Raw genomic sequence first — 27,605 nt, 5'->3', positions numbered from 1 at the left:
TTGTGACAACCGATCCTTAATTAGATACGCTATATATGTTCAAAAATATTTTTTTATTATTTTTATATTCTTTGAACATTGACTAATTTAAGCATGTATGAGTAGGTATTCTGTTAAATACATGTGATTATACGGGTACTTTTTCAATGATAAAGTTGCAATTATTGTACAATTACTACACGTAATTACCCCGTATATGTTTTAACTCAATATTATTTAGTGTAAAGATATGTTCATTTTCGAATACTTATATGTTCATAATAATAATAAAAAAACATGTTATTAACTACTTTAACTAAAGATCTTGTTCATTTTAACTTCTTCAAAATCAAAAGGTATGATATTCATAACCTGGATGCATAATACATTTATTTTTATGTAAGTTTTATGTTTATCATCAAAAGTATAATTTCAATTGTCAAGTTAGTACATACTTCGTATATCATAAATTAGTATTATGTTCATTTATAAAATAATAAATGTTCATTTTAAAAACAATAAGAAAATGATCATTTTCAATTCAGTAAATGTTCATTTTGAAATTTGTATATAAATATTCATTCTGAACAACACAAAACGACGTTATTTTAGAGAGGGTACGGCCAACACTGGTTGTACCTGGGTGTAGCCAAAATGTTGTGAATACATGAGTAGTCAATTTGAGTCTGTGAATGATTTGTTCTGAATCGGGTCTAATCGGTTCAAATCATAACAAATAATGGTTTATGAGAAATCAATATTTCTATACGGATCGAAATATGTATACTCCAAAGTCGACAACCCCAAACATGTGTTAAAGTCTAAACCCAAACTCGAAAATCCTAAAGTCCCAAACATGTCCAATGATCAATAACCGGGTTAGACCGTAACATAGCCCTAATATAGAAAAAGAGGTGAATATTCCATATTCCAATTGGGCTTGGAGGTAAGATACCTTAAGCCCCAAGGCCTAAATTCCCGAGTAGCCAAAGTATAATTCCACAAATCAATTCCCCTTATCTTAGCGCCACCGCAACTCGGCTGCGACTCACTGAATCATCACCGCGCAATTCACAAAACCTCATAAAACCGATCACCTTTGGTTTCCATATCCGAAACTTCCGAGTTTTCAATGGGTGGTGGTAAAAGAAGACCAATTAACAAATCAAAGCCTCGAAGGGTTACACGGCAATCCCTCTTCGTCGAAGGCGGCATCTTGGCTGGCTTGGATTCCCCGCATTCTTCTACTCCTCGCCGAGGTTTCTTCCTTTTCCCTCTTTTTTATTATTGTTCATAATAACTGGGTTAATTTTGGTTTTTGGGGAAGTTAATCAATGAACACTAAATCCTGAAATGCAGGAAACAATCACAAATTGAGATCTGGAAATTCGAAAAATGGCTCCAATTCCGATTCTAAGGCCGCTGTAAGGAAATCTCCAGCTAATTCTTATCGTTATGATTACCCTTTTGTTGATTTCAAGGTATGATCATCCGTCCTGCACCTTTTTTGTACTTTTTGTATTTTTTACGAAGACGAATTATTCATCAATATTTACAAATTAATATCATATACGGGATCATTGAGCTTAATATAAATTTTATAATTAGTATATATCTGCTAAATTATAGGAACCTTGCATTGGGGTAAAAAATGATGAGGGAAGTTCAATAGGATTGCACCCAGTTATCTTATTAGGAAAGGATAGTAAGATTGTTGCTTTTGAAGACTCAATACCATCAATGGGGCCTTCCAAGGTGGATTACCGTTACGAGTACAATTCCGATTTTGTATTGGGTGAGAGTTCTCATTGTGGATTGGGGTTCTCTGATGAACAAGACCAAACCCCTGGTGTTACTGAGTTGTCACCTGGTATGATGGATGAGAAAGAAGTTGAAGAAGAAGAAGAAGAACAGTTGCATACAGGATTGGGATTCTCTAATCACCCAGAAAGTGTAGCTAGTGGAGAATTGGGGTCACCGATAGTTGTGTTAAAGGGAGAAGGGCGGACCAATTGTTTCTCCGCTAATGAGATTGAAGAGGATGACGATGATGAGGGCTCTATGGACGAAGATAAAGATGGTTCTGGATCCCTTGATGAATTTCCAGTTAAGACACCATCTTCTAAAACTAATTCTGCATTTGTGTCAATTGGAGGTGTAAGATTGTACACCCAAGATATTTCTGATGAAGATGACGATGAAGAAGAAGATGATGATGACGATGAGGACGAAGATACGTCTGATGAGGGGAGCTCATCTGAATCATCTGACAGTAGTGACTCTGAAGATAGCTTGAACTTTGATTCTGATATTGATGAAGACGTCATGGAAGATTATTTAAACGGAATAGGAGGAAGCAGTGAAATTTTAAAGTCCAAATGGTTAGCATTACAGGATCTTGATGGTGGAGCCCAAAGGGATGGCAGTGACGAAGATTCTCGCAGCCCATATCAGGAAACTTTAAAGAAATTGAGTGGTGTTGCTCTTCAAGAAGCATCCAGGGAGTATGGTAAGCAAAAACAGCAGACAAAAAAGAAGCCTTCAGGCAAGTCCAAGTCAAAGGCAACTGATGTTGCTTGGTCTTCAGCTATGGATGATCTGATGTTTGTTAAGGATCCAAGACGACTTTCTGCAAAAAAGAAGCATGTTGCTCAGTTTCCTCAGTCATGGCCTTCTGAAGGTCGGAAAGGAAATAAGTACAGGAGGTTTCCAGGTATTGGTCTATCATCATGTTTTTGGGACTAGTGGACTACACTTATAGCTCATCTGATAGGTGGTAATAAATATTGGTGATGGTATTAGTTTTCATTCTTATGTCCATGATAATTCTTGTCCATCTGAAGTATCACTTTTTCTTCATAAGTTTTATTTCCCTTTAATACCACTGGCCACCTCTTTAATGATTTATGAAGAACACAAATTTGGGGATGAAATTGTATTCTATGAAGTTTAAGCATTAACATGAACTTAATCTTAGAAATTAGTCAAATTACATCCAAATTTATCACCTTTACCTCCATTTATTACCACTTATTATATGGGCTGTAAGTGCATTCCTGTGGTATGTTGTCTTTTTTATACGTCTTAAAATGAAAGAATTTGTTATTTATATTGGTTGTTTAGGCGACGAACCCTGCTTGTGCTATTTTGAATCATAGTTTGTCTTCAGGCAGAATGATCGTCATTTTTTACAGGAATCTGTTGGAAATATCATGGAACCTTTTATGTACTTCACTTTGTTATTAAAGCTTGCATTCATGGTTCCATTTAGTCCTTGCTACTTTTCTGATGGTTGATTTTCCAGGTGAAAAGAAGAAACAACGTAAAGAGATGATAGCCGTTAGGCGTAGGGAGAGGATGTTGCGTCGTGGTGTTGATCTTGAGCAATTAAACTTGGTAATTGGAAATCTAGATTATAAATTAATACGCATGATCAATTTTCTTTATCTTTTGTGGTGATTTGCTCATAGATTATCTACCACCTTATTGAATTTGGTATGTAGCCTAACCAGCTTAAGACAAAGAATGGCATTAATGTGACTTTCATTGAAACTTCACTAACTGACAATTAAACATGGATACTACATAATCATGTAAATAAATAAGAGATGGTACTTAATGGTGTTGATACAATAAAACTATGTGAGTTAAGTGAACAATTAATATTAGTGTCATGTCATTTGATATAGTTACTTGTTGTCTCCAGTCTCCACTGATATTGTTATCTTGTTATTAGAGTGATTCTGATTTGTGTGGACCTTTCCTGCTAACTATCTAAAGTTTCTGCTCCGTAGAAGCTGAAGCAGATGGTTTTAAGCAACTTAGATATGCTGTCATTTCCTCCCATGCACTCTCGGGATTGTTCTCAGGTACTTTGAACTGCATTGCATAGGTTCAGGCCTCCTTATTTCTCAAGTCTGATATCTTAATTCAATGGGAACTCTTCGGTACATATAGGTTCAACGGTTGGCTGGAATTTATCGTCTAAGGAGTGGCTGCCTTGGTTCTGGCAAGAAAAGGTAATGTCCTGATTTCCTTTATTTTTTGGAAGTTGCTGGCTTTTCTAATTGGTATTAATTTTAGCTGCATGTTGAGCTTTTTGCAATGTGAAGTCTGAAGCATATCTACTATCATGAACTTACAAGCTAATGAATCCAACATATTAAGACAAGAAAAAGCACTTGTATTTGTACATCACTAGCCTTGTGATGCACTGATGACTGATCTACCTTAACATATACTTCGTATTAGGTTGCAACTTTTCTTAAAGTGCTGTAAAGATACATGTCCTACTTTCTTGGATATGTGGTCAAGAAATCTCTTTAAGCATAGCCTTCAGAATTCTTCACTGAAATTGGCGTTTTGGCTGTGTGATACGCATATGCATGAGCATTTATGCACTATAATAGTTTTGCTTATATGATTAGTTTGTTTATTGGTGACATGTCCTTGTGGAGAGAAAATCCTTGGAACTTTGACCATTTCATATGGATGTTAATTAACCCTTGCGTCTCTGTAAAATAGTTGACTTATTGGATGTGTTTGGAAGTTTTTAATCAGTTTGGGATTAGAAAGTTCATTGGCCTACTTAAAGTGATGCCACAGTTGTGCCTTCTGTTAATATTCCATATTGAAAGAAGAGAATGTCGGTTTAATGGGGTATTTGAACCTATCTGTCTATGTCTAACTGGTACATTGGTATTACTTTGATCTACTATTGCCTTGAAACATTTGCTTTTCCTGTGTAGGTTTGTAACGGTTAGCCGAACACAGCACACGTCTATGCCATGTGCAAGTGATGAAATTCGTCTGAAGAAGGTAAGTTCACCATAGCAATCTGCAGAGAGTTTATTATGAATTTATCTTCTCACTTGAATATAGGTTTAAAATTCTAGCTTACTAATGGACTGGTGCACTTTAAATCCACAGTTAATTGGATCCAGCAAGGATGATGCTGATTTCCCGGTGGTTGATACACCCCAAAGTGGCCGTTCCCGGAGTGGGTCTGCTCGAAAAAATTCAATCAAGAACTTGGCTGGCCAACAAGGAAGCAGCAGCAGCAGGAATGGTAAGGTAAGGAGTGAGACAAAGCCCGGAGCATACAGTCAACCAGTTTCATTTGTCCCAAGTGGTGTAATTCAATCGGAGATGGTCCAACTCAGCACTGTTGGAGCAATTGACAACTCCAATGAAGAAGTCAAAGCTATAGATAATTCCCCATCGGCGTTTGGTTCATTTGAAGTTCACACCAAGGGTTTTGGTTCAAAGATGATGGCTAAGATGGGATATGTGGAAGGTGAAGGTTTGGGGAAAGAAGGCAAGGGAATTGCATCACCCATCGAGGCGATCCAACGACCCAAATCTCTAGGGTTGGGTATGGCATTTGTCGAAAACAGCAGCGAAACTGTGAACATAGCTACAAGAAGTGGTGGATCAGCTAGGAATTCTACTCCAAACATTGGGTCGGTCAGGAAGTCTACTCCAAACGTTGGATCAAGCAGGAATCCTACTCCAAACATTGGTGCTTTTGAGAAGCATACTAAAGGGTTTGGGTCAAAGATGATGGCAAAGATGGGATTTGTAGAAGGAACGGGTTTGGGCAGAGATTCTCAAGGCATAGTTACCCCATTGGCAGCTGTTAGACGCCCCAAAGCCAGAGGTTTGGGCGCCGAAGGTAAAAGGTCATAATTTATATGTGCAATAACTTGTATTTAAATGCCTATTTGCGCAGTCTCTCCCCATCTGCTGCTGCACTCCAAGGTTGTAGGATGATCTCAAAAGGCGTTGTCGGTTGAGGACGAGGTCAACAAAGATAATGCAACTTTAGTTACTTGTATTTAACAGTGAACTTCCTTGAGTTCATGCAGTATTAATACTTTTAGATGACAGACTTGTAAATTGATGAGATGATATGTGATGAATGTTGGCTGTATTTTAAGTTTTTAGTCTTTAATCTGATATAAATAAAATGGATTACAATTTGTTAAAGCGATGAAGGGTTTTCCATTTAAATGAAACGTTTGACACCAATGTGCAGTATGATAAGAAAACGATGAATTTTTAAATTGACTTTGCTTTTCAATATTTTAAAATAGAATTTTATTTTCAATAAAATCGTTACGGCTAATAAAGTTGTGTAATTGAATATAATTTTTATTAAGGTAGAAGTACTCTAAACAACGGTCAATCCATACTAGAGTAGAGCAGTGAACCCGTACCATAGTCCATAACCATAACTAATCGGCTAATCCTTACGCTGTGAACAAATTGAGTCTAGCCGAGTACTAGCGTGTTGAAGTTAACCTTGTCAAGGAGAAATTGGTGTGCGAGAGTCGAAATAAAACGATGTATAAACGAGCTTTATCAAACGAACTTTGTAACCAAACTTTTTATAAAGCCATTTAAATAGCTTAAAATATTAAAATTTAAATTCGACTTAAGATATAATGACTCTGGTCTTAAGGTCCAATCAACTACGTAGTACAATAAATTGGTGTTAAGGTCTGGTTGTCTACAAACTCAAATAGACAAAAGTTGGGATTTTGATTGGCTAATGGACAAAAGTTTAGCAAATGACTAAGAGCTAATTACGATTATAAATGAGTCATAACGAGTTATGAATGAAATATTTGCAAACACAAATAAGCCTAACGCGATATTATTCGAGTAAAGCTTATTTAGTAAACGAGTCTTCGAGTTTTAATCGAGTCTATTCAATTGCTTAATCACTGAACTTGTTCACTAGATGCTCACTATTAACCAACATAGAGTTGGCTCAAGTGGTAAGCAGCTTGATGCTGCTTAAGGGAGGTCTCGAGTTCGAGCCTCGCCGTATGCAGAAACTCTTGTTGGGAGACTCACCCACCATAAGCAAGGTGTGCGATACGAGTCGAATCCGGATGTAGTCGGAGCTAAGCTCCGGTGAACCGGGTGTGCTATGCGTAAAAAAGATGCTCACTATCAACTGATTTGCGCCCACCTAATCTCTATACACTCTTGTTCGATCTTGAGAGACTTGAATACGGAATAATTAAATCCCAAAAACGGAGGACTCTGAATCTCCAATGATACAGTTTTCCACTGCAACAGCAAGAAAGAAGGTCGTTCTCTGTCAGTCTGTCTTTCTCCCCCAAATGTTCATTCTCCACTTTCCTAAATCGTGAAAATGGCACCCAATTCACCGTCTTTCCTCTCTCATCTTCTCCCAAAAAGCTTGTTGTTCCACCAAACCCTAATCCTGACCATCACCTTCTTCGCCTACGCCTCTCTCCACGCTTCTCGCAAACCCCCTAGCATTGTCAAATCAGTCCTTGGGCCTGAAATCTCCAAAAATGGCACCACCCCACTGCAAGATTTGGCTAATTCAGAAATGGGTTGGCCTCCTTTTAATGGAACTCAAGGAACTCATCGGTTAGGTGAGCTTGATCTAGCATTCTTATCTTCATATGCAATTGGGATGTTCTTTTCTGGCCATTTTGCTGATACTACTGATCTTAGGCTATTTTTGTCATCTGGGATGTTGCTAAGTGGTGTTTTTACTGTGGCTTTTGGATTTGGGTATTGGCTTAGTATTCATTCTTTCTTGTATTTTGTTATTGTTCAGATTCTTTGTGGTGTTTCTCAGTCTACTGGTTGGCCTTCTGTGGTTGCTGTTGTGGGGAATTGGTTTGGAAAATCTAAGAGAGGTCTGATCATGGGGGTTTGGAACTCTCACACTTCTATTGGGAATATTATGGGTTCGATTGTCGCTTCGTCGATGCTGAAATTTGGGTGGGGTTGGTCCTTCTTTTGGCCTGGATTCTTTGTGTTCTTGATTGGGATTCTTGTGTATTTGTTTCTTGCTGTGAGCCCTGCGATCATTGGCTTGTCTCTTCCAAGCGAAAGCGAGTTGAACCCAATTGAGGTTTCTGATCATGGAGAAGCTGAACATTTGGGTCTCCTCCAATCCAAGGATTCCAATTCTTTGGAAGAAGTTAAACCTCTTGAACAGGAGGTAATCGTATCTTCGGATGCAATCGGGTTTATAGAAGCTTGGAAACTACCCGGAGTTGCATCTTTTGCAATCTGTCTGTTCTTTTCCAAGCTTGTGGCCTACACATTCCTGTATTGGTTGCCATTCTATATAAGGCACACAGGTAATAATAATAATGCACTTAATTTTGGTATTTCTAGTTTTGGTGTTTGTTACTGCAGATTATGGGAATAATGTTCCATTTGACATGTGTTTGTCTTATGATTGGAATTGAAGCTGTTGGTGGTGTGCACTTGTCTCATGAAACTGCTGGATTGCTGTCAACCATATTTGATTTTGGTGGTGTTCTTGGAGGTATTTTGGCTGGTTTGCTTTCTGACAAACTCGAGGCTCGGGCTATCACTTCAGTTTCATTTCTCCTGTTATCAGTTCCAGCGCTGGTTCTGTACCGTGTTTATGGGAGCAGTTCGATGTTTGCAAATAACATTTTGATGTTTCTTACGGGTTCACTTGTCAATGGACCTTATGCTCTCATAACAACAGCTGTGGCTACTGATCTTGGGACACAGACTGCAATTAGAGGGAATTCCCGGGCATTGGCTACAGTTACAGCAATCATAGATGGAACTGGTTCTGTTGGAGCAGCTATTGGTCCAGTTCTAGTTGGTTATATCTCCACTAGTGGTTGGAATACTGTGTTTGCAATGCTTATAGTTTCGATCTTCATAGCAGCATTATCCTTGGTACCTGCTGTGAAGTCTGAGCTAACAGAGAGGAAATCTAGAATCCAATTGAATGAAACAGCTCACTAATCAGAAGTAAGGTGGCTCTCGGCCTCTCACCCCAGATCAAATCAACAAACATGGATCCTTTTAACAATCCATGATTGTATCACACATTCACACAGACAACAAAATTATATCAACAGTAGCATTCTATAGTGTCGCAGATTCCATAGTGCGAAGAGGTGTGTACATTTTGGCTCTCTTTTCATACAAATACTTTCCCGCTTCATGGGTATTTCACAATCACAAGGATAGCTTCTGTTATATAGAACATAGCTTATATCCTATAATGTTTAGAATTGCAGTTTGTATCACATTTTTTGGAGAATACTTATTAGTAGATTTGGAACTGCATTACATTCTTTACAGCTCTTAATTTCTTGTAAACATTGGACAGATGTATTGAAAGTTTTTCGGTAATAAAGACAGCTCTTGATTATTGTCACATACAGAGTATTAGCATTTCACTTCGTAGAATAACAAGTTGTGGTGGCGCAGACACTAGACAACTCAAACTTCTGATGCAGTTCATCCCAAGGATGAGTGGATGACTGATTGTACAGTATTAAGAATGCATAACTACTTCTAAAGCCAAAGCATGTTGGAATACTTCCATCAAAAACAGTTCCTGATGTCTGCAGCCAATATTATGGTGCTTCTATGCTCGAAATTGCAAAAATTCAGGGGATATTTGAGATGTCACTTGCTTTAGCACAAGCATTCTAGTTATAAAGTTAATGGACACACAAGTAGTTCAGCACGCGCAATACCATTATTGTGTCACACAACAAAAGCTAGCCCTTTATATTGCCCTCCCTGTACAATTACAGTGCATGACTGGACTGTAAGACTGCAAGGCTAACATATTCTACTTTCCCATCACTAAATAAAAGTAATGGTATTTTCCGAAATTCAATCATTAAATAATCAATTATTATTTCATAAAAAATGGATATTGTATGTGACTATTGTTTTCGGATGGAATGAATGGAGCTAACAGATTGAATACCGCTATTCCGGTACTTTCTGCTAACTCACCATCAAGAATAATTATGTACAGACATTACGAATGAAGATGGAAAAGCAGTTCAATAGATGAGTCTATTTTTACTGATTAATCTACATAGTGGCATTATTTTTTCTAACCTTCCAGGTTATTCCTAATGTTCTGAAGTCCATCAGCAGAAATGCTTCTTCTGAACCTCATTCTTTGTGGCACAATTGCTGGAGGTGGATCCAAGTGAAAGCTTACAATAACAACTGTCAAATTATCCATGGCATCCCGCTTGATCGCTTCCTCTACTACTTCCTTGCAGCACAACTTAACATCATTATGGGTTTGAAGCCGCTTTCGAACAAAATCCACCACATTTTGGTTGCTGAAAACATCCCATATGCCATCACATCCAATGATCAAAAACTCATCTTCTTTGGTTAATGTCACAAGTTTAAGTTCGGGCTCAGCACTCAGAGGTCCACCCTTTTTATCAATGTGTTTCATTCCCTCGAGATGCCAATCTCCAAGAGCCCTTGTTACACCTAATTGCCCGTTTAGATATCCATATTCAACGTATCCTCCCAACGATTCTACCCTCGCCAATTCATTTCTACAGCAGGGCCTGTGATCTTTTGACATCTCCAAAGCCATTCCACGTCGACAAAGAACTGCTCGGCTATCTCCAGCATTTGCTACAAGTAAAGATCTGACCAAAATGTCACATTATTCAACACACAAGAATTGGGAGAAGCACATTATAATCTACCAACAAAATATAATCAATAATTTATCACATAATCTGCGTTTTCCATGTCTTAATATGATACGGGATTTATAGTAACCTACCTCCCAAAGATCATTGCAGTAATAGCAGTAGTTCCAGAAGATAGGGAAGATCCAACAGGGCACGACCTAGCAAATGCAGTATCAGTCTTAATGAATGACCTTGTGACCACTTTCTCAAGCTCTACAGGAAAATCAGCATCTTCAACTATGACTCTAGGGAGATGGTCTCGGACATATTGTGCAGCAGCTTTTCCTCCATGACCATCAAATACCTGTCCACGGAACTCTATTGTTATACACTTCATTGCAAAATGTGCAAAGTTTCAACTATATTGTTATACATTTCAACTCTAAAAACATTCCATGATACATAAGCCCCCACTTAGGAAGACTGCAGGGAGAAAAGGCCAGTTTCTAGCTTTCTGTTCCATTTTAAGATTTGTTTTTCTTTTGCTAGCTAATCAACTCACAATCTATAGAGTCAAATATATAGGTTTCCTCAAGATAAACTAGGTAAGCGTACCCCATAGAAAGACACAGCTTCTTCATCAACTGTTTCGCTGCCAAGATTCTTGGCTAAATCAGGTATACATACATGTGTATCTTCCATGTAATCACGTCCTCCAATATCAGACCACTCTCCTGATCGAAGGGTAGGAACGAAATCCACTGACAAAGTTTGAATTTCATCTAAAACGACACTTCTTTCTTCATTAATGCTCTCTAGCTGAAATCCAAAATTCCAAAATAAAATTGACATTAGCACATCAAAGAAGGGTACATCTTTAAGCCAAGACTTGAAGTTACAAAAACCAGCATTGCATCCCCCAAACACCAGTTGGGACTCTTGAGTACACAAAAATGAGTGATATAACAGCATTCTGATATCCTATTTACATACTGAATCACAATTATGTTCTGTTATTAACAATTTACTTTTACGGCAGCATCCTGTCTAACAGGTCTGGTAATTAAGAGGTAAAGCTACAAAGTAAACTGTATTAGCTGCAGCTTAATACCTAATTACCGACAATGGTACTTCAATCATCAATCATCAATCCCCAATATTCAAGTATTCTACTACAATTCAATCTACTAACAACAGAACAAATCAATCCAGTACTACCTAGTTGAATTCAAGCTACAAAAACATAGAAATTGAGTTCAAATTGACAAGAAAACATACCAAATTAGTGGGTATCCTAAAAGGGAAAAAAGGAGGAATTAGAACCACCAATAATTGATTCTTACCTTAGAAAAAAAGCAATCTTTCAATCCTGATCAACAATGCAAGTAATCTAAACAATAAATTAAAACAAATAAGAAGAAGAAATCAAAGTAAAAAAAGTAGTTCTTACAGGAGAAGAATTAGAGTTGGGAGTAGTTGAATAATCCATCTGGGTATTATTGGAATTTTCAGAAAGATTGGAGGTTTTGAGCAATTCTTCATCAGTTGACTCAAAGTCTTGCACGCACATTATATAATAATAATGATAATGGAAAGTGTGCTAGCGTGTTTCGGGTACAGCTACTCCTTTCCTTTCCTTACAACTTGTGTGTGCGTTTCTGCTGATACCAAAAGCAACGGACATGAATCACTTGCACTTGCACTTGCAATTGCAGAAAGATTACACGCAAAAGAGGAGAGAGAAAATGAGGGGGGAATTAAAAGAGCAATTGGGGTTGGGGTTGGGGTTGGGGGTAGCTCAGCATAGAAGATTCTGAGCATATAATAAGAGATCTTTTCCAGGGATATGAGAAGTTGGAGGGAGCTGTCAAGTTTAACAGAGTTTGGTTGGTGAATGGTGAGTTGTTTCTCAAATACCGAGTATGACAGGGAATTTTATTTTTAGTTGAATTTCCACTTATTAGCTTATTGTATCTCGTTAAATTTATTTTTTTTGTTTGATTTTTTTTTCCAACTTTAAGCAATATTTAGTGAGATTTTATAATCAATGAGTATCTGTCGTTTTAACGGGTTTTTATTTATCTATTACAAAATTTCAAAATTTATCTCTTATTATCTTTTAGTGGGTTTTTATTTATCTATTTTTATTTTTCTCTTATTATATTTTACTGAGTTTTATTTATCTTTTAAAAAATGTTCAAAATTTATCTCTTATTATCTTTTATCGGGTCTTTATTTATCTTTTTTTATTTATCTGTTATTATTTATTACTGAGTTGCATTTATCTTTTTTCCTCCCTAGCAAAATTTATCTCTTATTATCTTTTACCGGTTATTTATTTATCTATTTTTATTTTTCTAATCTTTATCTCTTATTATCTTTTAAGGGGTCTTTTTTTTTCTCTCTTATTATCTTGTACTTGTCTTTATTTATCTGTTTTAATTCTTAAGAAATCTAAAATAATATTATTGTTTGATGACATGAAAATCTTAATTATCTGACTAATAAGAAGAGATAATTAATTGATTACATATTAATTGATTACATAACAAGCTAAGCAAATACTACTAATAATAATTTGAGATATGACAAAACACATACAACTCCACTAATCATAAATAAAAAGAAATAAGTAGTGTGTAATTTTGGATAGAAAATAGGATTTAACGAAAAGATAAATTAGAATTAAAAATGATAAAATCCTTTAAAAACACAATTGTCTAGTACTATTGATACTATCCGATGGATTCTAATGACTCTTATCTTGGTAGTTGAATACAACCAGTAACTCCATAATCACTAAAAGTATTAATACGTATTGGTATGGTACCGAATTACTTCGTATATAATACTACGTATCCCGGTGTGAGACTCGAGTATTCTCATCATCTGATCGATCATAAATTAAGAATACAATTTGATCATCCAATTTTGACAATTTATAGTAATCAAATTAATAATTTCAACATGCATGAGTTAATATGTCAAGTCACACTCCGTATGAGTATGAGATATTGAGGTGTTTATATATTTGAATATGATATGAATCCAATCAAAAAAAATATTTTATAAATTTGATGCTAAAAATAGTAAAATCATATAATACAACACCCTATAAATTAACCCGTGCATTGCACGGGCTTAAATCACGTATGAGATACTTCGTATATAATATCTCAGTGGTTATAGGTTTGAATTTTATTGTACCTATGCCTATCACAAAAACTATGTCGTGGAAGGAATTGAGATTAAATTGAAAATTTAAGCACGATGGTGGCTTTGTCAATTGATTTTGTGTCAGAGGATATATATAAAGGGGAGTTTTTTGGAGAACAATGAGAGCGTACACATAGGATTTCATGTTACAAAATTAAATGGTAACGCCATTTTAAATAATAAAATAAAAATATAAAATTTTAAGATAGTATTGAAAATTTTCATAAAAAAATCTGAAAAAACATAAGATAAAATTGAAAATTTCTTGAAAAGATAACTCTGTAAAGATAATTTTTGGTTTAGTACAACACAACATTGTTCAAGTTGTAAAAAAAAAAAAAAAAAAAGAGATGAGAATAAAAAGTGGATGAAATTCTTATTATTAAGGTAACATCTAAATTGTACGTAGTTCGTTGTGCCGGATAAACTTGATGAATTAAAGTTTGTGTTTCACTTTTTCTTGTGCGCCACCATCGACTTTTGCGCTGAAACACAATAAATAATTAATGTACGTGAGTTGAAATACAAATATATCAATAATTAATATACAAAATTCTTGCGATGAAACATAAACAATGAAGCAGATACAAAATTCACATAAACAATTATGCTTGTACAAAATTCACATAAACAATTATGCTTGTACAAAATTGTTGCGATGGGACATAAACAATGGAGCAGATACAAAATCCTTTTTATATGTAACATAAACATCATGTGAAAATAAATAAGAGGTAGATGGAATTAAAATTACTTACTCGATCCATACAATAAAATGATTTGAGTGATACTTACATGGACATAATTTATTCGGCAAAACTTAGAGAAAACGTATGAGAAAGTACGTAATACTGTAATACTCCGTAGGGTAGGTTAAAGAATGATCTAATTTAGTTAAGATTTTTAATGTGAGGGTATGTATATATATACAAAAAGATGGAAAAAGTTTGTGAAATCTATCTTTATCATATTGAGTAGTTAATCATAGCAAGACTCTAATATTATTTATTTAATTAGTTAATAATATATGATGACGTGGAAATCCTACGTGGACGCTCTCAATGCTCACCAAAAAACTCCCCTTTATATATATATATATTAGATTATTTCTTTGTTTTTCAATAGTTGCATCATATTTCGTATTAATTTGTCACTTTATTCAATTACTAACTTTAACCACATTAATTACCCATATGTAAAGATAAATTTTGTATTTTCAATTGTTATTGGGTTAATCTTAATACGTCATATATTTTGAAGTTATTATTTTTATTAATATATAATGAAATATATTCATGGTCAAAGTTAATATTTCCTCCGTTTCGGAAATATTGTACTATGGTTGACTTTTACCTCTTTAACCGTTACTTTGACTCTTAATATCTCAAATTGCGTGCAAGTAAAAATTATAAAAAATTAATATTTAAAAAATATATATCGATATGAATCTAACGTGATCCCACATGACTAAAATTTCCTTACGTACGAATCACAAAAAATTGTCAAAGTCGTAGTGTGAATAGTGTAAAAAAACAAATTGTGCGATATTTCCGGAACGGGGGAAGTATACAAAGTTAATATGAGAATCTAAAAATCATTAGATCTAATTGGAACTTGTCAAAAAAAGTAAACGTACGAGAATAAACTAATTAGAACTTATAGTATGAAATTTTCCTAACATAGTAGACCTGAAACTTATTTCTTTTTGTAAGGTGAAAAAAGTTCACCCTAACTGATTTTATTAGATCAACAAGTAAAAATATATCCCTTCAATTTTCTATAAATATTTTTTGTATATTTTCTTTGAATTATTTTCTTACATTTCCCTCAATTTGCAATTATCTTTATTAATAGTCATGGAACTTCTTTGAACTTTACACATTTTGTTGTAACTAATTCATGCCAACATTAAATTTAAAGACCAACTTAAAAGTCTTTTTTAAATAATACAGTGGGGAGGAAGGAAATAATAAAACAATTAATAATGTAATGTAGTCAACAAAATATGTTGAAGAAAGTGTTTAATACTCCACTTCGTATTTACATAATTGAAAAAGAAAAGGTATTTAATAAAGAAGAATTAGGCCCTGTTCTGTTCACCTTATTTTCACTTATTTCAGGAAAAATAAGTTCAGTTAAGTTCAGATAAGTTCGGGAAAAATAAGGGTTGGCCAAGTACAATTTATAACTAAAATAAGTTTTGATAAGTTCTAATAAGTTCAGATAAGTTCAGTTAAGTTCAGATAAGATAAGTTCAGGAAAAATAAGTGGAAATCAGGTGAATAGAACGCAGCCTTAGTTAGCAATAAAGAAAGTGTGCCCTCTCAAGTCTAAAACAGGCACCCATCTCAATTTCAACCACAACTTGGCCATGATATAAGGGATACATCTCAACGTCCAAAAAGAAATTATATAAGGGATCGGATACATGAATATTTAATGCTTATATGTTGTTGTTATCGTAAATTATTATTTAAAGGAATTTCTACCCATCTTAAACAACTAGATATACATTCTCTGTTTTTGTTGTAAATCATCTAAATTCAAACATTTCAACCAACTTTTGCTTCTCCAAAACAACTTACAATAGAGTAAAATTGAGCAAGTTCGATAATTATTTTTCGAAGCAATTATTTAATTATTTATACTCTGTATGCAATGTGATTATATAATGTTTATACAACTATGAATGCATAAAATAAATAAAAAGTATTTAGTGAAGATCTCTTAAGATTTAAGAGTTGTAGTTTTCATTAAGATGGTCCAAAATTCCTAAGATTAACTAGGTAAAGAGACATACGTACAAATCCAAATGCAACACATAAAGATTGATTAACACTTCAAAAATAGTAACTTTCCAAAAAGAAAAAGAAAAAGAAAAAGAAAAAATGGGTTTGAAATTTCCAGAATGAGGGGTGGACACAATACTACGTAATTAGTTGTATAAATTTAAGGAGGGAGAGCCACAAATGTTGAATGAGTTCCACTTGCACACAATTGTAGGAAAGTGATATCCAAAAACAAGACAACTCCACATTGGATATGGTGGAAACATCACCAACGTCGTCCAATTTTCCCTTTTTGTTTTTATATTTTTTGAGGGGCTCTTAACTCTTAACTCTTAAGGGCACGCTTGGATTGGGTGTAATGTATTATAGGGGTAATAAAAGTCAAACCACCATAATAAAAGGATAATGAATGTGAATTGAGGTGGTTGTAAGGAGGGTGGTGTGGTGGTATTGTGATGAGAAGTTGTGGCAGTGGTGGTGTTGTGAGAAGAAGGGAGGAAAGGGGAAGTAATTACCCCCCAAATGAGGGTAATAATCACCCTAGTGGGATGGTGGGTAACTATTCCCCCCATGATTAGGGTATTTGTTCCCCTTCCCTTTTATTTTCTTGTTGCCAACACTAGCTTGTTTCCTTTGCCACCACTTTATCCCCTCATCATCACCTTCAATTACATTAGTTTGACTTTTATTATCCTTTAATACATTACCCTCAATCCAAACATGCCCTAACTCTTAACTTTCCTTCCTCGTTTTGCCTTTCGTTCTTTTTCCACCCGAATACAAACTTTGTAGACCATCTTTCCCTCGAGGCCTCAAATACCTTTCTCCACTAATACACAAAACACGAGTGTTGTATCAAATGGCAAATTGAACATTGAATAACACTTGGATTTAGTGTTGCGTTATTATAGATTTGTAGTAGCCTATATGCGCGTGATGTATGCGTTGACATATGACATGAAATGCAAAGCAATACTCGTTTATATGTTGTTAGTTTCTTGTTTTTTACTTAAAGTTTTGGGTCTAAATAAATCGAGACACTTCAGGTGAAAATTAACTCTCTCACAGTTGGTTTATAGAATAAAATAATAATAAATGTAATACTTCATCCGTTCTTTAAATATTGCATCATGATTGACTTTACCCTTTCCGACATATACTTTGACTTTTAATATTTCGAATTATGCATAGCTAAAAGTTACTCCCCCGTCCCTTTTTGTTCTTTACGTATTTCATTTCGGGTGTCTTATTTTGTTTTTTACGTTGAAATTTTTTCCTTTATATTATCACATAAATGTTTTATATTCTGTCAAAATTTGTACCCAATGATTATTTTAACCAATTAAAATCAATGGAACATTTAATCTTGCATACTTTTCCATTGGGGCATTAAATCTTTCGCATTTTCTCAATGTCAGAATTTTTATAAAAGTAAAACAATTATAAATAAACGTAATTTGTCTTTTTTAAAAAAACTAGTTCTTGAACCCGTTCGATGAACGGGCTTTGGTTCACCGTGATATGTGTGGTATTTTAAAGATCCAATTAAACTTAACAATCACCATGTTGAAGTGCTCATATTAGATAATGTTAGGAATAAAGAAAACTAATATTGTAGTTGAAGTACCTCCAAAATAGGCAAAAAGTAATAGTACCAAATTACCAATAGACTATGCAAGAATTGGGTTAACATAACTGGTGAATTGTGAAGACAACCCATTTACAAAAGCTTGCTACAGCGTACTCCGTATTCAACTCCTAACATTACAATAGAAAGATGAAGATAATTTCTTTTCCCCATCCTTAGGCCTTTATGCTAACATTGAGGAGTTTGATTACCATAAGATACTTGACGGTGAATAAGTATGATCAAACTGCTAGTTTTGTTTATTTCTGAATGCTAACATTATAAGTGAATTGACGACGCGAGAAATACACACCATTATATCCTGAAACGTGATCAAAATGTATCAGCTTTGTATATTATGCCAAAGTACAAAAAGTTTCTTAATCCAACAAGTTATAATGGCAAGTTTGCAAGTACCTGAGGTTGCATCTTTAAGAAGTTTGCTCGTGTTTTATGTCTCCCAAACGCTATATCAAATTTTTCCTGCAACAATCTCAATTCAGTTCCTCTAAAGCTTAAACACCCAAATTGATTTACATATATGTATTTTGTTTTTCCGAAGTACACATTGCAGATGAGTGGCAAGATTATTAGCAAATTATTATTCTAATCACAAAATCATTATTCGAAAACAATAAAATACAATAATACATAAATTTAATCCTAAAACCGAAAACAAAACCTTTTAAAAAAATATTATTAGTTCTTCCTTCTTTCCCTACAGCCTCTTCACTGTTGTGCTTCTCAGTCCCTAATCCCTTATTACAACATTAACATAACAGCCCAACAATCCAACAGCAAAACCAAGTTTAATTAATCACTGTTGGTTGTCCACTCATTTAATCACAAGAAGTCCAACTATTTACATGAGTAACAAAACCTAGCTTATCTTTGATGGATCATTGTTTTCAAAAATTTTAGTAAAAATCAAAACCTGCAACACTTGGAAATACTCTGTACTATAATTAATTGGGGAAAAAGTTACAGGCTTACACTCAACGCATAAAACACATAATGAGAGCATTTGATTTGACTACACTATGACATTCAACCTCAATCAAACCTCTAATGAAACAAACTTTCAAACACACAAAACAAACTAAATACTCCGTATTAACATACTACTATTTATCAAAAACCGATACATCAAATCTAATCACCGGAACTGGTAAACCCAAATAGAAAAAAGGAACCCAAAAAAAAGTACTTGCCTCGATCGGTCTAGCTCTCACTCATAGCATTACTGTTGTCGTATCTACTGTGTTAAATAGAGTTAGGATTGGATTTAGAGATGAGAGACCAAATATAAGCGATCGTTTGTGATTACGAAGTGTAACCGGCATTATTTAATCAATAATTAATGGTTCTGGGAGGAATTGATTTATAAATGGAGGCTCTTAAAGGAGATGGGGAGAAAATGGTGGATCAAATTGAAGGTGGAATTCCATAAAGATGATGTATTTAGAGGTCCAATTGAAGTGTATTACAATTTACTTTAATTGAAGAGTTTGTACAATTAAAGATTCTAGAATTAAAGATTCATAAAAGAATTAGATGAGATATTTATATCTTGTAACTGCTCATGAAATTGAAGGAGGGTAAATGAAGAAAGGTTTGGCATGGAGTAGAATGGGGAAGTTGGACGGTGCTCTGGTGTGGAGTGATGGTGGGTATTTTATGTTTTTTTTCCTTCAATTTTTACAATTATACGGATGGGAGAGCAATGAGATAGACACGTGGCCAAAGTTTTGGTTTTCTTTTTTAAATATTAGGTATAGATATTGAAAATCTTAATGCACATTAATTAGTCGTTAAATCGTGTGCATAAAACCAAACATAAAAAATAAAATGGGACGGGGGAAGTATAAGAAATTAATATTTAGAAAATGCATGTCAATATGAATCTAATAAGAGCTATAATTTTTATTAGTTATGAATCATAAGAGATGACTAAATGTCTAATGTGAATAGTGTACAAGACAAGATGGTACAATATTTATGTAAAGAAAGAAGTAGAGGGATATGCTAGTTTTTAGTTTCATTTATTTATACTATAATAAAAAAGAAAGTATTGATGACGTTCTGGAACTGATCCTCTTATAATTGAAAAGCTACAATTTGCCCCACACACAATAGGGCCATGCAATTGTATAGACCCTTTCAACGTGATAAACGAGTTTTAATGCTCCCAAAAAGTCAAATTTCAATAATATATAGAAGATCATATGCACCCAACTACCCAAGTGTATAATTTATAGTTATCATATGAAATGGAATATAAATTTATAGAAATAAAAGATATTGATCTTAAAGAAATACAGAGGAAAATAGAAAATAGATTCGAGGCTTTCAAACAAAAAGCAATATTCTTGGATGGTCAAAAGCTAATAATACAGGCAACATGACGCCATTGGCAAATACTCCGTACCAAACCAACAGCAGGAGAAAGTAAAGTTGGTCGAATACTCGAATGACTCGTAATAAATCGCTCCTTGTTTGGGTTCATTCATCAAACACCACCCGAATGTTTTTACTGACATTTTACTTCAGTTCAAGTCCAGAACTCATGCATGAAAATCAGGATGCTGATATTTCAAACGCAACCACCAGACAAAATCAGCAATAAAACCATAATGGAAGAGAAATCCCGCTTTTAACAATTCACAAATTGGTTCTGATTTCAGTCGTGCTATGTTGCCAGCAAAAAATAAAGAATTGATAATAGAGAAAGCTGAAAGGATGTGATTGCAGTAATAATATTGCAAAACAACGTACAGTAGGTCCTAAAACAAAACATTTGACAATATAAAGATATTTGAACTACAATTTCCCAAGATTATACCAAAGAGACGTAATATAGAGTAATCATAAAACTGATTTCAAAGTATCAAAATTAAGGGTCATGCAAAATATCACTAAATTTCAAGCCCCAAAACAGATCCTAGCTACACCACAATCTGTCCAAAAACACCTTACAGTCCTGCAAAAGCCTTCTTTCCTCCAGCAGCAGCTCCAGCTGGAATCACCTTCAACACATTGAACCTCACTGTCTTTGAGATAGGCCTGCATACATACAAAGGTTAATATAAAACATTCAATACTATCATCTGATTCGAAATTTGCAAATAGCTGTGAAAGCGCTCCAAAAGTTACAAACCTGCATTGACCAATGATAACATGGTCTCCTTCCTTGACACGGAAGCAAGGTGACACATGTGCAGGGATGTTTGAGTGTCTCTTCTCATACCTGCAGGCAGAATCACATATAGTCATATAAGAATATACGGAGTACTTCACAATCACATATAGTCATATACCACAGCACGTGGGAGAGGAAAATAGCTATCTTACCTTTGGTATTTCTTGATGTAATGGAGGTAGTTCCTACGAACAATGATAGTTCTCTGCATCTTCGCACTGTGGCAAGTACCAGCTAAAATACGTCCCCTGATTGAAACAGAACCGGTGAAGGGACATTTCTTGTCAACGTATGTTCCTGTCATCAAACATCACTTCTCTTGTTAGGTTTGAATTACAACAAAAACAGTATCACAAAATAGATTGAGAATAGGAAGATCAATAAGCACAATGATACACATGTAATAATCCCTTTCAACACAAAGATCAGAAGGATTTAAGAAACATAGCTATAAACGATGTACTAAATGAGATATACTTCCTAAACCGATCCCATATAAACCTGACCAAGATGACCATAATCCTTTCAAGATACTATGACTGATTAGCACCTCATTTAAAACTAGCTTTTACAGGATTAGCCCATAGAATAAACAAAATCTTGAACGTTGACCAAATGAATCCCAGTATCAGCAAGCAGTACAATATTAGGTCAAATATATGAAGCATAAGGAGCAAGGGGGTAACAAAATGGAAACATATCATATTCAGAATGGGAGCACTACAGAACACTTATGTATTAAAAAGAATATACAAAGATTTATTACTTTCTCTCTTTCCCATTATTCCTAACAATCTCTTATATGACCTGCTCCGCTAACATACGTCTTCTACCCAGGAACTCTTTACACCATATACACGTCAAGCAATAGGGTAGCATCCGCTGTTTTTCAACGGAGTTCAACCAACATTCAAGTGCTTTCTTTGACACCACTTTTTTTCTCTTCACAATAGTTTATATGCCTTGTAATCCTAAACAATTCTAAGTTTCGAACGAACAAAATGTCTCAAGCCCTAAACAAGGGAAACGACTACCATGTTTCTCACCTTGGGCACTCTTTTTCATTACAAAATAGTAAAAAGTTAGGTGTTCTGCAAAAGAAAAAGCTTTTTCCTTCCTACCACAATTTAAACATGAACTCAGCATTTATCTGGAACTTAGGCAAGTTTAAGGTTCTTCCCATGGATTTCAACATCTCTTAAGTGCATCTTTTGACATCCATCTTTTCCGGAAGAGTGGATATTACCAAATACTATTCTAAATAGGGAGTAAACTATATACTATGTCCAAAAGCAATAATCTTCATTTTAAGACCCACTATGACACATAGTTCAAACAAACTCCAATAATATTTTATAGTCCATTAAGGCCTCCTTTGAATAAAATAGCTGCTCATCTCCACCATAAAGTACTTTGTAATGAGTAAATCTACAGTGGTTCCAACAGTAGCAAGTGTGTATCAAAGTGAGGAAATAATTTCATTTTATCCAGTTGAGGACCATTAAATAAATAAAAGTTCACGAAACAATTAAAATCCTTTTAATAGTCCGAACCATAACTGAAGTCATGTCCCTTGACAGCAGAACTTTTAGATCAGACAACAAATTGACTACTTTAAGCTCTCAAAACATTATCTGATTATCAAGAGTTAAAAGTAAATACCGAACTGATAAACAAGCTACTTTCCTAATACTAGACATTGCACCAACATTGCTTAAGCAAATAAATAAGTGAACAAGTCACTAAACACCAAAACTAACTACAGTGGTACCAACTTGAACCTGCCTACATGTAGTGCCCGGCAAAGACTATTATGTTTCAGTGTCAGCTTGCTCAAACCGAGACAGGTAATGTGCATAACAAACCTCAATACAGCTCTCATCACCTAACCGATCTCAGAATCCACACCAAGACATGGTCTAATAACACAATAATAACCTAATACTAGGAAACACTCCAACCTTTGCAGTTCTCGCAAATGCAATGCAGAGAAACAATCAAATTCATCCAGACTAATCACTACTCACCAAGTGAACATCAACGGTGCGCGCCCACTCCACTGAAGATCACATGAATCCATTTCATAAACTACAAACCTTTTCTTAAACTGACCGGTTTTCCAGCAAGTTTCTTTTTTTCTCGTGGATATTTAAAATCAACTAAGAGCCCAAACAAACTACTATGACAGCGAAGAAACATTGAACCACGAATTCATACAACACAGCATCATACACTCATACCACTACCAATCTTTGCATACCAATCTTTGCAAACCATCAACTTAAATTAAAGACACCAAAAAATTGCATTACCAACAGACTCAAATTACCAAGTCACAAAAACATAAAATACATTCAAGCAATACGTCCATTAATCACCGCACTTCCAACATTAACATATTCAATCGAAATTAGTAAAATTATTCTCTTAAACTCAATAATCAATAATGAAAAAAGAAAGTACCTTCAATAGCTTCTCTGGGAGTCTTAAAGCTCAAACCAATGCTCTTCCAGAAACGATTTCCTCCTTTCCCAGGCCTCTTTCCCTTTCCAGTCTTCTTCGAGCTACAATTTAATATAAATTTTCAAATTTTCAATTAAATAAAGTAATAAACTTGATAATCAACAAAAAACGTATTCCATTTCCAATCTAAAAAGAAGATAATACCTCAAAAACACCTTAGGCTGCTTCAAAAAAGCTTTTTCAGTCTGTGCCGAAAATAACGAAATGTAAATTAATAAAGACGATAATATAATAAAAACTTGGGGAAAAAATTGAAATCGAAACAATAAATGGAAGCAATAGGGTTGAATTGTACCTGTTCCGCCATTGTTGCAAGATGAGATTCGCTGGAAGCAACGAGACGGCGAGAGGAGAGAGTGAGAGAAAGATGAAGAATAGCAACTCTTAAACCCTAATTGATGCTACCAAGTTTAAAGGGGAATCCGCTCAAGTTGGGCTCCTGATTTTATAGGGTTCCTTCTCAAACTAGAAGCCCAACATTTTTGGGTTTTTTATACGTTTCTTTTTTGTTAAACAAGAAGCCCAACATTTTTTGGAAATTGGACCAAGTTTTTTAACGAGTTTTTTTTTTCAATTTGATGAATGTAATACTCCGTATTTTGACAAAATATTTCATTAAACATTATTTTTGAAATATTATAAATAAATTATAATTAACTTTTGAAAATTTATACTTCCTCGTTCCCTAAATATTGCACCATCTATTTTTCCATTATTACATCAATGGGTCAAGAAATATGAAATGCGTAATTAAGCAGCATTCATTAAGTGAGTTAGGGGATGCCCCAGTATTGAACCCAAACTGGAGAATTTTTTCATGCGCTAACGCGCTTTGGTCTGAAAGGTCATTCGTGTAGTCAATCGACTAGTTTTTATTAAAGAAAAAGCCTTTGGGCGCTTAGGATTTAAACCATAACTAGTTAGTGGCTCGGGCGATGCCCAGCAGTGTTGCATATAGTTCGATTTTTTTAGTGATTTTAAATTCACTTATAAATTTCTTTATATACGCAATTTGACAATTAATAATATGATTTTCATTACATATGTAGTTTAAGAATAAAATTGGTTAACCAACAACCGGTAAACTAATTTTTGAGTAATTTTGAAATATTTGTATAATTTTTTTGGTACCTACTTTACTTATGACTTGTAAGAATTTTTTAAGTTACAAAGCCGAAATACATTTTGGAGGAAAAAAACACATTTGATTAGCTAAAAGATAACACAATATTATTTTTTCATATTCTTTTCTCTGTTAATTTCATGGTTTTGTGTTTGATCCAAATATTTCTAGAAAAGATAAATGATTCGATTAGTAAATGAATAAAAATTAAGAAATTTTTTGTTACATGAATTATTATTATTCAAATACATAAATTTGGGCATTAAATATTTATGCTTTTATAAGTAAAAGTTTTCTATTTTTTTAATAAGACAGGAAAATTTGGTAATATTAATCCAACCTTTGGTCGGTTTTCTTTTATTAATCCCACCTACGACATATTTTTTAATAATCCCACCTTTACTACCCAACGACTTTTATTGGGCTTAAGTGACCGATAACTGGTGAAAAAATCATCGAGATGGTGATGAATTGATGATGATGACTGAATACATCTAGAGAGAGTACTTCCACGTAGGGATATATTACCGGCGACAATAGGTTTATGACGTGTTGGGCCCAATAAAAGACGTTGGGTGGTAAAGGTGGGATTATTAAAAAATATGTCGTAGGTGGGCTTAATAAAAGAAAATCGGCAAAAGGTTGGATTAATATTACCAAATTTTCCTTGTTTTATAGGTATAAGTTGTGTCATTGGAGTGATGGTTAAGACTTTACATTAACATATAAGAGATCAAGGGTTCAAGGATGGATAATAACATTTTTCATGAGGGCAAAATAAACGATATATATATTAAACCAACAAAATTCCACAACCATACGAAGGTCTATACAGACCATTACACATATTAAACCAACAAAATAAAATACACATGAATAAACAACGAAAGGGCAGAGTACTCTTTTCGCTTGAGCCCGTGATTGTTGAAAATGCCTTTCTTACACCACCTTTGATGCGATGTCTTGCCAAGGCAATTTGCGACTGAGTTTTCTATATAGTAGATAGTGCTGATGTTAGGCCTATTACGACTAGGAGTCTTCTGGAAGTACATGTAGAACTTGGGAAATATGGAAAGGAACGACAGAAAGACAATGCTACGGGGTAGGCTCATAGACCTTGTGTATTGCTCATAAGCGTCGAAATATGACTTGTTTAGCATGATATGAAACCCCATAAAATAGGGAGTAATGTTCAGATATTGGTTTTCGAAAGCGCTAAGAACAACCCTCAACGCTAACCTAAAATAAGGGATAACAAAAGTTACCCTACATGACCAAAGGACAACTCAAACCCACACTAGATCTTCCCATAATCTATTACTCCTTAATCAAACAACTAAAACTACAGCCCCCAGCCTACACCCAAATCCAATGGACAAGAACTCCAATATCCCAACATCAGCTACGGTGGAGGGAGGACACACGTGACCACAAATTAAATCCCCCCACCTAACAACCAACCCCACCATTTGAACAACCTTAAAGGGTTAAATCACCTACAAACTGAAAATATATTCAAGATACATCCAATCAACACCAGAAAACTCAGACAAACACCACAAACAACAATCTTAAATGGACAACACTTATAAAATCAAAGGAGAAACCAACACAAAACTGCCCAAAACAAAGTATTAAACCAAAGCATATTAAAATTTAAAAACAAACCTAGAAACTAACACAAGGCAAAGCAGGAGAGGTACGAGCATAAGCACAAGAGGCAAAATTGAAACCCCAAACTAACCTTTACCTTTACCGTCAAGGTCGGGGTAGTTCGACACTACAAGACGGCGACAACTATCTTTACAATCAAGATAGGGGTGGTTCGATACTACAAGACTGCGGCGACTACCTTTACCGTCCAGATCGGGGTGGTCCGACACACACAAGACAATGGTGATTAGAAAGGCTTGAGAAAAACAAACCACGAAATCCACAAAACAAGGATTTCCGAAATCTACTCAAGAGAACACAACCCACAAAACACCAGCGATTCCAATTCCAAACAGAAACCCTAACCCTATTAATTAGATTACCTTACTGATGGCGGCGGCGACGATTAAAGCGAGGCTGGAAGAGGCACCTAGGTTGTGAACTTGACCCGGTTTTTAACCTCAGAACCCAAAATTACGAGCTTTGCTTGGTTATTCTGAATACTTGAACTAAAACCCTAAAAAACTACCCGAAATCGGCGAGAAATGCTTCGAACTAAGAGAAGGTGGAAGCTATGGCTCTGTTCGGCAAAATTAGCGTTAGCGGGTAGCGATTAGCGGTTGAGTAGCGGGTAGCGGTTAAAGTAGAGAGTAGCGGTGAATAATAGCGGGTAACGGTTAGCTGTCAAAGGAGCGGGTAACTAATATGAGTGTTCGGTAAAAGTAGCAATTGATATTATAAAATAAAAATAAAGCAAGAATATCATTTAAAACTTTATTATAAATTTGTCAAACGCTACCCGCTACCTTAAACGCTATTAATTTTAACGTTTGACAAAAGCTACCCAATCGCTACCTCAATCGCTAACCGCTACCTAAATCGCTACTTTACCAAACACTTACAAATTTTACAAGTAGCGTCTTGACTAGGTCAAAACGCTACCCGCTACCTCAAACGCTACCGTCGTACACGCCCTATAACTTAGCTCCTCTTTTACTTCTCTTCCGAGAGGAAACACCGATGATGATCGCCAGCGACCCGAGTTGAG

At 34.9% G+C, this 27,605-nt stretch overlaps 4 protein-coding genes and 1 long non-coding RNA gene across 6 annotated transcripts; 2 read left to right on the top strand and 3 right to left on the bottom strand.

Moving 5' to 3' along the window:
- The first annotated feature begins 774 nt into the window (after positions 1-774).
- On the top strand, positions 775-5,967 carry LOC110799252 (uncharacterized). Its single transcript, XM_022004478.2, has 8 exons — positions 775-1,238; positions 1,339-1,460; positions 1,609-2,692; positions 3,284-3,375; positions 3,774-3,848; positions 3,937-3,998; positions 4,728-4,797; positions 4,909-5,967. Exons 1-8 carry the CDS (start codon positions 1,112-1,114, stop codon positions 5,665-5,667), a joined length of 2,391 nt encoding a protein of 796 aa, XP_021860170.1. The 5' UTR covers positions 775-1,111; the 3' UTR covers positions 5,668-5,967.
- A 1,013-nt stretch (positions 5,968-6,980) lies between these two features.
- On the top strand, positions 6,981-9,181 carry LOC110799248 (putative glycerol-3-phosphate transporter 5). Its single transcript, XM_022004468.2, has 2 exons — positions 6,981-8,114; positions 8,228-9,181. Exons 1-2 carry the CDS (start codon positions 7,145-7,147, stop codon positions 8,761-8,763), a joined length of 1,506 nt encoding a protein of 501 aa, XP_021860160.1. The 5' UTR covers positions 6,981-7,144; the 3' UTR covers positions 8,764-9,181.
- A 466-nt stretch (positions 9,182-9,647) lies between these two features.
- Positions 9,648-12,248, bottom strand: LOC110799247 (probable protein phosphatase 2C 27). 2 transcript variants are annotated; one of them, XM_022004467.2, is made up of 4 exons: positions 11,878-12,248; positions 11,043-11,246; positions 10,580-10,791; positions 9,648-10,439 (listed from the first exon to the last, which is right to left on the bottom strand). In XM_022004467.2, the coding sequence occupies exons 1-4, from the start codon at positions 11,995-11,997 to the stop codon at positions 9,878-9,880; spliced, it is 1,098 nt and encodes a 365-aa protein (XP_021860159.1). In that variant the 5' UTR covers positions 11,998-12,248; the 3' UTR covers positions 9,648-9,877. The 2 variants fall into 2 exon arrangements, with proteins under 2 accessions (XP_021860159.1, XP_056693142.1); XM_056837164.1 differs by having other exon boundaries at positions 11,771-11,883.
- Positions 12,249-18,105: 5,857 nt separating this feature from the next.
- Positions 18,106-18,548, bottom strand: LOC110799238 (uncharacterized). The gene is made up of 2 exons (XR_002536346.2): positions 18,477-18,548; positions 18,106-18,381 (listed from the first exon to the last, which is right to left on the bottom strand). It is a non-coding gene; the product is annotated as an uncharacterized lncRNA (long non-coding RNA).
- A 2,233-nt stretch (positions 18,549-20,781) lies between these two features.
- Positions 20,782-24,221, bottom strand: LOC110799236 (40S ribosomal protein S11). Its single transcript, XM_022004457.2, has 6 exons — positions 24,077-24,221; positions 23,926-23,966; positions 23,722-23,822; positions 21,411-21,555; positions 21,217-21,306; positions 20,782-21,122 (listed from the first exon to the last, which is right to left on the bottom strand). Exons 1-6 carry the CDS (start codon positions 24,086-24,088, stop codon positions 21,032-21,034), a joined length of 480 nt encoding a protein of 159 aa, XP_021860149.1. The 5' UTR covers positions 24,089-24,221; the 3' UTR covers positions 20,782-21,031.
- Positions 24,222-27,605: the final 3,384 nt, after the last annotated feature.

The sequence above is a fragment of the Spinacia oleracea genome, chromosome 2, assembly GCF_020520425.1.
Source record: "Spinacia oleracea cultivar Varoflay chromosome 2, BTI_SOV_V1, whole genome shotgun sequence".
Taxonomy (NCBI): domain Eukaryota; kingdom Viridiplantae; phylum Streptophyta; class Magnoliopsida; order Caryophyllales; family Amaranthaceae; genus Spinacia; species Spinacia oleracea.
This window is presented reverse-complemented; position numbering and strand designations above follow the sequence as displayed.

Bases quoted from the DNA above. Each gene is read 5' to 3' on its own strand.
- LOC110799248 (XM_022004468.2), top strand. From the start codon at position 7,145: ATGGCACCCAATTCACCGTCTTTCCTCTCTCATCTTCTCCCAAAAAGC. The intron at 8,115-8,227 runs GTAATAATAATA...TTGGAATTGAAG, and splicing joins ATTCTATATAAGGCACACAG to CTGTTGGTGGTGTGCACTTG.
- LOC110799247 (XM_022004467.2), bottom strand. From the start codon at position 11,997: ATGTGCGTGCAAGACTTTGAGTCAACTGATGAAGAATTGCTCAAAACC. The intron at 11,247-11,877 runs GTAAGAACTACT...TTTGGATTTCAG, and splicing joins CCAACTCTAATTCTTCTCCT to CTAGAGAGCATTAATGAAGA. The intron at 10,792-11,042 runs GTACGCTTACCT...TTCCGTGGACAG, and splicing joins AAGCTGTGTCTTTCTATGGG to GTATTTGATGGTCATGGAGG.
- LOC110799252 (XM_022004478.2), top strand. From the start codon at position 1,112: ATGGGTGGTGGTAAAAGAAGACCAATTAACAAATCAAAGCCTCGAAGG. The intron at 3,376-3,773 runs GTAATTGGAAAT...TCTGCTCCGTAG, and splicing joins ATCTTGAGCAATTAAACTTG to AAGCTGAAGCAGATGGTTTT. The intron at 3,999-4,727 runs GTAATGTCCTGA...TTTCCTGTGTAG, and splicing joins CTTGGTTCTGGCAAGAAAAG to GTTTGTAACGGTTAGCCGAA.
- LOC110799236 (XM_022004457.2), bottom strand. The intron at 21,556-23,721 runs GTACTTTCTTTT...GTTTGATGACAG, and splicing joins TCCCAGAGAAGCTATTGAAG to GAACATACGTTGACAAGAAA. The intron at 21,123-21,216 runs GTTTGTAACTTT...GTATGTATGCAG, and splicing joins GTTATCATTGGTCAATGCAG to GCCTATCTCAAAGACAGTGA.